Source organism: Carlito syrichta, unplaced genomic scaffold, assembly GCF_000164805.1.
Source record: "Carlito syrichta isolate Samal-C Ts95f unplaced genomic scaffold, Tarsius_syrichta-2.0.1 Scaffold290822, whole genome shotgun sequence".
NCBI lineage: Eukaryota > Metazoa > Chordata > Mammalia > Primates > Tarsiidae > Carlito > Carlito syrichta.
The window spans coordinates 41,337-49,587 of record NW_007234918.1 but is presented as its reverse complement, the minus strand read 5'-3'; the positions used below and the strand labels follow the sequence as shown (position 1 = coordinate 49,587).

The following is an 8,251-nucleotide window of genomic DNA, read 5'->3' as shown; positions in this document are numbered from 1 at the left end:
AATAAATCAAAAAATCAGCCAGGTGTGGTAGCGCATGCCTGTAATTCCGGCTACTTGGAATGCTGAGGCGGAAGGATCGCCGGAGCCCAGCAGGTCGAGGCTGCGAGGGCCGGGAGCGGCCACTGCACTCTAGTCTGGGTGACAGAGTGAGACTCCAACTCAAAAACAAAAACAAAAACAAAAGCAGTGTCTCTTCCCCCAAGAAGTAGGGTGAAATCATGAGCCCCACATCAGACCGCCTGACTGCCACCTTCCCTGACTGACCACTGCCTCCCGGCTGGCTGCAGGAGGACCCCCCCATTCCAAGCACAGAGGCTGCTGCATCTCAGGGCCTTGGAGGAGGAAGAGGCGGCCTGGCCTCTGCCCTCTTGCCCCAGGGCCCAGGTAGCCCTGAGTCCACAGGGGTAATACGATGCCCCTCCTCCCCAGGTCACACACCTCCTCATCAGGCGGCCCCCGCTGTTCCACTACCGACCGGGTGACTATGTGTACCTCAACATTCCCACCATCGCACGCTATGAGTGGCACCCCTTCACCATCAGCAGTGCCCCTGAGCAGAGAGGTAAGGTTCAGCCGACACTCCAGCCATCCGGCAAGTGTCCCCTGATTTCCCACTGTGTGCCACATGCAGCCCAAGACTCAGGATAGGTCTGTGAACATGACCAGAGACACAAAGTCGGCCTCTGATGGCACTCTTTGGCCGAGTACGGTGGCTCACGCCTATAAGCTCAGCACTTTGGGAGGTGGAGCAGAGAGGACTGCCTAAGCCCAGGGGTTTGAGACCAGGTTGGGCAACATAGGGACCTCATCTCTACAAAAAAAAAAATCAAAACATTAGCCGGGCACTGTGGCACACTCCTGTGGTTCCAGCTACTCAGAAGGTTGAGACGGGAGGATTTCCTGAGCCCAGCAGGTTGAGACTGCAATACCCATGATGTGTCACTGCACTCCAGCCTGGGTGTCAGAGTGAGGCCCTGACTCAGAAAAAAAAGAGAGAGAGAAAGAAAGAAAGAAAAAACAAAAGAAAATAGCTCCCTCGGAAACAGGGTAGACATGCAGACACTTGCCAATGGGGTAGCAAGGGCTGTACCCAATGCACTGAAGGTATGGTAGATTCCATGGAGACGGCTTCATAAACACAGGGCAATTCAACTGGGCTTTGAATGGTTAGTAGGAGTTTGCCAGAGAGGGAAGGAGTTGAGGGAGGAGGCAGAGGGAGAAGCAGAAGCAAAGCAGGAAGACCCGGGAACGTGGAGCTGTGGAACTGTCAGTGGGAGCTGGGCTGGGGGGTGGGGAGGGTGGGAAAGAAGGGAGAGGGAGAGGGAGGTGGGAGGCAAGGGTGGGTGGGAAGGAAGGGAGGGGAGGGAGGGGGTGGAAGTGAGAGAAGGACGGGCAAAGTGTCTGGGACAGCCATTGGCGCCAGGTGGGACTGAGGAGGGCTTTGCTGAGTTGGAACCTGGGTGGAGGCTGCAGGCGGTCGGGAGCCATGGATGGTTTTTGCTTTTTTGTTTTTTGTTTTTGTTTTTGAGTTGGAGTCTCACTCCGTCGCCCAGGCTGGAGTGGCGTGGCACACTCACGGCCACTCCAGTATCGACCTGCTGGGCCCTGGCAATCCTTCCGCCTCAGCCTTCCAAGTAGCCTGAATAGCCTGAACTACAGGCGCACGTTACCATGCCCAGCTAATTTCTGATTTATTGTAGAGACGAGGGCTCGCCAAGTTTCCCGGGCTGGTCTCCAACCCGCGGGCTCAGGCAATCCACTCTCCTCGGCTTCCCAAAGTGCTGGGATTACAGGCTGAGTCACTGAGTCCGGCCTATGGATGGTTTTTAAGCAGAGGAGGGACCAGATCAGAAGAGGGTGCATCAGGCATTTTTAAGGGGCTGTTACTTTACACATTAAAAACCCTATTCTGAGAAAGAGACTATCCATTGCCCTCCCAGTACTGCCAAAAGAGTTCATGGTTTTAAAAAAAGGAACAAGCCAGAATGCAGGTGGAAGATATCTCAGGTCCCTCACTTGTCATAGTGCACGGTGTAGTTTCTGGTGCCCCTCGCAGAGGGGTTGTGCCACCTCACACCCGTCCCCGTCAGTCCTTCCTTCAGCCAAGGGCCTCAGTAAGCACCTACTGCATCCCAGGCATGGGCACAGTGACAGCAGTTGCCGCCACCACAGATGGAGCCCCTGCTATGTGCACGGCGACTGGAGGGGCAGGGAAGGCCCCCCCGGCTTCAGGGAGCTCTCAGCAGGTGGCTGTTATCCTTCCTTGGTTGAGGAGTCGAACCCCTCAGCAAGCTGAGGCTAACTTCATCAAGAAAGCCTGAAAGGTGGACATTGGGTGGGCCCACTGTCCGAGGCCGTGGCAGGGCTGTCGGTTGGGTCTTGAGGATGGACCTTCAAGCCAGGACTTGGATGGCTGAGGCCAGCACTGAGCTCTCTGGGAAGGCGAGGCCCACTCCCTGCAGGAGGCCAGCACTGGCCTCCCCTCTCCCTGTCTCTCACTAGACACCATCGGACTCCACATCCGGTCCCAAGGCCAGTGGACGACCAGGCTGTACGAGTCCTTCAAGGCATTGGACTTGAGGGGCTGCGGCTCCAAGCAACTGTCGAGCAGTTTGAGGATGAGGAGTCAGAAGAGGCCCCAGGTAGGCGGCTGCAGAGGCGGGAGGGGGCTCCACCCTGGTGGCAAACCCACAGGGACCAAAGTGCCGCCTTCTCCATCAGTAAGCACCAGTCTTGAGCAACTGCTGTATACACAGGCAACTGCTGCATGTGTGGTCTGAGAACCTTCCGGAAGCCCAACCACCCCAACCCTCTCATCTAACATATCCATTAGAAAGTGGGGAGAAGCTGGGCTCAGTGGCTCAGCCTGCAATCCCGCGCCTTTGGGAGGCTGAGATGAGTGGATTGCCTGAGCCTGCGGGTTCGAGACCCGCCTGGGCAGGCGAGACCTCATCTCTACAATAAATCAAAAAAAAATTAGCCGGGCGTGGTAGCGCGCGCCTGTAATTCTGGCTACTCGGAAGGCTGAGGCGGAAGGATCACCAGAGCCCAGCAGGTCGAGGCTGCGGTGGCTGGGAGCGGCCACTGCACTCCAGTCTGGGCAACAGAGTGAGACTCCAACTCAGAAAAAAAAAAGAAAGTGGGGAGAGAGTGACAGGAAGAGAGCAGACACTGACACAGGACAATCCCACCTCCAGTCTCAGCTCTGACACTATCTGACCACACAGTCTTGGATGTGTCCTGCTGCCCTGTGGCCTCAATGTGTTCATCTGTAAAACGGAGGCGTCTCCCTCCATGGCCTGCCTTTCTCACGTGACTCCTTTTAGGACCCCTTGAAGGAAGAGTATGAGGTGTTGGGGGAACAGGCCCACGGTCCCTGTGGACCCTCCTCATCATCACCATCAGGGCACAAGTGTCCTCTGAGACCCAAGGGAACCCACGAAACTGATGAGGGCCAGTGTCTCAGAGATTCTGGGGTCTTGAGGGAGAGCGGAGCCACCCCTGAAGAGATAAGGACAGACGGGGGAAGGTCCTGGCCACAGACCAAGCAGGCAGCGCCTCTTGGTCTGGGAGACACCTGGATGTATGGAGACCTGCCCGAGGTCAGGGGAAGAAATGTCCCCAGGCCCGCCCCGCCCAGCCCTGCCATCTGGGGTTGCAAAGTCCAAGGGGGAAAGCAGGTGGATCCCACCTGGCCAGACCAGAGCACATTCCTGGACCACGCCGGAACTTTGGAGTAGGATGGGGTGGGCATGGGGGGGGGGGCGTGGAAACACGAGTGCCCTCTGCCGTTCAGCAGGGAAGCCCTGCAGGAGGCTGTCGGCTCCCAGGAAGAGCATCGGGCACTGGGTTGGGGTGACCGTGTGGGCTCGGTTTCCTGGGACCTCAGACGCCACCGCTGCAGGCAGATGGCACGATGTTTCCGGGGCAGTCAGCCTTCAGGGTCAGCGTTCCCAGTGCGCGTGCCAATGACCCAGTAATCCCACTTCCAGAACTTTATTCTAAGGTGCTGGCTGGACGGTGACCACTTACTTGTTCATTTAATGAACGCGTACCGAGAACAGCACCCATGGCTTCCAGCTGGTTGCAGATGTGGGGCTGTGTCAGTAAGCAAAACAGACACCACCCTGCTTCCTCCTGGTGGGGAGACAGACCACGAGGAAACCAGATGCGCACGGAATATACCAGGCGATAATAAATGCTGTGAACACAATAAATCAGGGCCAAGGGCTAGTGATGGGAAGAGAGGATGCTTATCACAACACAGAAAACAGAGATAGTCCACATGCCAGCAACAGGGAATAGGAAGTCGCCTAAAAAAATTAAGGAAGCCAGGCATGGTGGCTCACTCCTGTCATCCCAGCACTTTGGAAGGCCGGGGCAAGAGGATTGCCTGAGCCCAGGGGTTCAAGACCAGCCTGGGCAACTTGGCAAGACCTTGTCGTCACAATAAGTCAAAAAATTAGCTGAGTGTGGTGGTGCACACCTGTAGTCCCAGCTACTCGGGAGGCTGAAGCGGAAGGATCGCCGGAGCCCAGCAGGTCGAGGCTGCAGTAACTGTGACTGTGCCACTGCACTCCATCCTGAGTGACACAGTGAGACTCCAATTCCAAAAATTTTTTTAAAAGATGTAGTGAATAGAAAAGGCAGGTTACAAAGCAGTGTGTTCCGTTTATGTAAGAGAAGCTGTATGTGTGTGTGTGTGTGTGTGTGTGTGTGTGTGTGTGTGTGTGTGTGAGGAAAAAGTCTGGAAGGCCCAGAGAAAAGGCCTAGTGAAGTCTCATGGTCTGATTGTTTAATCATATCTGTATCATCTGAATTTTTAAAATCCAGCATGTATGCATCTTGTGACTTAAATCATACACCCATTTCTGTTTGGAAACAAGGAGGTCTTGCAGCCTCCCCATCCCTGTGCCGCCACATGGAGCGGGGTGGCCTCCAACAGGGACGTCACTGTGGAGCTGACGTCCTACAGGCCTGAGGGAGCGCCGTGGCCACGGGACGAAGGCCTGGTGTCCACGGAGACACCAGAAGGGACTCGAGCGCGGTGGGGAGCCTCGTCGGAAGCCAGGGACCTGGTGAGGCTGGGACACGGGGGCCAGGGGGTGGGGGGATGGGCCGGGAGGTTTGTCTGCCCTGGGAGGGTGAATCCTTGGAACTGGGAAGAGGTCTGAAGGGAGGCCAACTCAGGGAGGACCATACACCACCTGGGCGTCTCTGCAGCCAGCCATCCTCCAGTGATACTTTCTGCATCATATTATCTTACATCCTAACATCATTTTAAACTTAACGGTATTTCAGAGGGACTCTTTTGATTGGTATCTTTATTGGAAAAGTCAGTACTACATGCCATAGACAGAGGATAGCTCTGAAAGCAAAACAATTACAATCAATGTGATGAAATAGTATTCTTTTCTTTTTTTTTTTTGTCATAGTCTCACTCTCGCCCAGGCTGAAGGGCAGTGGCACGGTCATGGCCACCACAGCCTCAACCTCTTGGGCTCAGACACTCCTTCCACCTTAACCTCCCAAGTAACTGTGACTACAGGCGTGTGCCACCACATCTAGTTAATTTTTTAATATTTTTTTGTAGAGACGAGGTCTTACTATGCTGCCCAGGCTGGTCTGGAACTCCTGGGCTCAAGCGATCCTCCTGCCTCAGCCTCCCAGAGTGCTGGGATGACAGGTGTGAGTCACCACGCCTGCCCACAATTCCCTTTTTAGAAAGTTGCTCAGACGGGCTTCTAGGAAGTACCTAGCACTACCCACAACTATCGACTCCCTGCAGGCCTCTGAGATGTCTTCAGAGAACTCCCGGTTCTGCAACATCAAGGTAAGCAGCCCCAGTGGTGGGCAGGACCGAAGACTCCGGCTCCCACTAAAAGTCTCAGCCTCTGAGGAGGGTTACTATGGCTTCCAGCACCCAAGCTCCTCACCCCTATGGGCTGACTCCCAGCTGTCTGAGTAGCATGACCACGCCCTTCCCCGTGCTGTATATATGTGTGCAGACTCTGCTTGTCTCTCCTCCGGCAGCAGGGACAGGTGTGCAGGTGTACAGGTGTGCAGGGCTGTGTGCACTCTCCCTGTCCCCCAGCACCCACAGCACATGCCTGGCAGTGGTGGGCACACACACGGGGAAGCTGGCTGGTCCCATTCTCACCAGCTCTGCATCCTGACATGCAGGACTCTCCCAGACGTGTGCTGAGAGCACGCATACAGAAAGAGCACTGGACTGGGAGCCTCCTGGGTTCTAGCCCTGAGACAATTGTCCTGCATAAAGGGGTCCCGCAGCCCTGCGGGCATTCCCTGGTAGAAAGGCCCCCAAAGCCCCCTTTCCACCCACGCCCTGCAGTGCTACGTGGATGGCCCCTATGGAACCCCCACCCGCAGGATCTTCGCAGCCGAGCACGCTGTGCTGATCGGAGCTGGCATCGGTGTCACACCCTTCGCCTCCATCCTGCAGAGCCTGGTGTGCAGGTGGGCAGTGCACTGCCTCATCCGGAGCGTCCCGAGCGCACCCCCTCTCTTTCCTGCTCCCTGTCCTTCCCCACCTCCCTCTCCTCTCCCCTCTCTTTCCGCTCCAGCTCTTCCTCCCTTTCCTTGTTGTATCTTGTTCCTCGTAGGGTGGGCCCTGCCACCCCATCTTTGCTCCCTGTCCTGCTCCGGGATCCTGAAAAGTCTAAACCCAAAGTTCAAACTCTGGTCAGGGACCGTGGCTCATGCTTGCAACCCCTACACTCTAGGAGGCTGAGGTGGGAGGACCACTTGAGCCTAGGGGTTCGAGACCAGCCTGGACAATTGGTGATACTTCATCTCTACAATAAATCAAAAAACTCACCAGGCGTAGTGGTGTGAACCTATAGCCCCAGCTATTTGGGAGGCTGAGGCAGGAGGATCTCCTGAGCCCAGGAGGTTAAGGCTGCAGTGAGTCATGATTGAGCCCCTGCACTCCAGCCTGGATGACAGAGTGAGACTCTGACTCAAAAAAAATTAACTTAAAAAGTCCCTGACCAGGCGCGGTGGCTCATGCCTATAATCCCTGCACTTTGGGAGGCCGAGGTGAGAGGATTGACTGAGCCCAGAGGTTCGAGACTAGCCTGGGCAACTTGGTGAGACCTCATCTCTACAATAAATCAAAAAAATTGGCCAGATGTGGTGACGCATGCCTATAGTTCCAGCTACTTGGAAGGCTGAGGCAGAAGGATCACCTGAGCCCATCAGGTTGAGGCTGCGGTGGCCATGAGCGTGCCACTGCATTCCAGCCTGGGCAACAGAGTGAGATTCTGACTCAAAAAGAAAAAAAATCCCTCCTCCTGCCCTTAGGCACCAGAAGAGGAAGCGTGTCTGCCCCAGCTGCCAGCACACCTGGATGGACAGCCGCCAGGATGAGGACATGAAGCTCCGCAAGGTAAGCACCATCTCCTCCAGGCAGGCCTCCAGATTGCCTCCCCTACGGGCCAGGAGGGACAGATGACCCCTCCCCTGCTGGGATGCTCTCTCTTCTTCCCAACACTCTGACTCCTCCCAAATGAGGTCTCCTGGCCTCCTAAAGGTCTGAGCCTCCCCATCAGTGTTCCTGTCACCTCTGAGGGACATTCTGAGCATCCATTAAAGGCTGCGTAACTTGACCACCACGATGATTCAGTGACAGCCATGATGCTTACTATCCGTGACCCAGTAGTGCCTTTAAGAATGACAACAGGTTCATCTTCTGTAAGTTCACTACCCTGTCTAGGACCCTGTAAAGGGTGTCTAAAAAATAACAAACTCATCTCTTTCTGGCTAGCCTAAGCCATTACTCAGAACATGGCTTGCTGTAAACAATAGTTTACATTAGGGAAACCCCTGGCCTTGGGGCAGGACCTGGGCTCTGATCCCACACTGCTCTGTGACCTGGGCAAGGCCCCTCACCTCGGTGTTTTCCATTGCTAAATGGGTATGAGAATGTGTGTCCCGCTGACCTCAGAGTGGTGCCAGGGACCACAGACATGAGCATGCTATGGATGGGAGAGATATGGCCTCTGAGCCAGCCTCTCTTCCCAGGTGGACTTCATCTGGGTCAACCGAGACCAGCGGGCTTTCGAGTGGTTTGTGAGCTTACTGACCAGACTGGAGATGGACCAGGCAGAGGAGGCCCAGGAAGGTAGGAGGGGCAACGGGGATGGTGGGAGCCAGGCAGGAGGACCAGTGTCTTTAAAAAAAAAAAAAGCCGGGCTCGGTGGCTCAGCCTGTAATCCCGCGCCTTTGGGAG

General features: G+C 55.6%; 1 protein-coding gene across 1 annotated transcript in view; it reads left to right on the top strand.

The window, feature by feature from the left end:
* NOX5 (NADPH oxidase 5) overlaps positions 1–8,251 on the top strand; it is a 35,152-nt gene that overhangs the window by 15,325 nt on the left and 11,576 nt on the right. The window contains exons 9-14 of the mRNA XM_021710602.1: positions 430–562; positions 2,503–2,642; positions 5,789–5,833; positions 6,353–6,477; positions 7,324–7,408; positions 8,044–8,143. Coding sequence (XP_021566277.1) covers positions 430–562; positions 2,503–2,642; positions 5,789–5,833; positions 6,353–6,477; positions 7,324–7,408; positions 8,044–8,143 — 628 coding nt within the window. The remainder of the gene's footprint in view (positions 1–429; positions 563–2,502; positions 2,643–5,788; positions 5,834–6,352; positions 6,478–7,323; positions 7,409–8,043; positions 8,144–8,251) is intronic.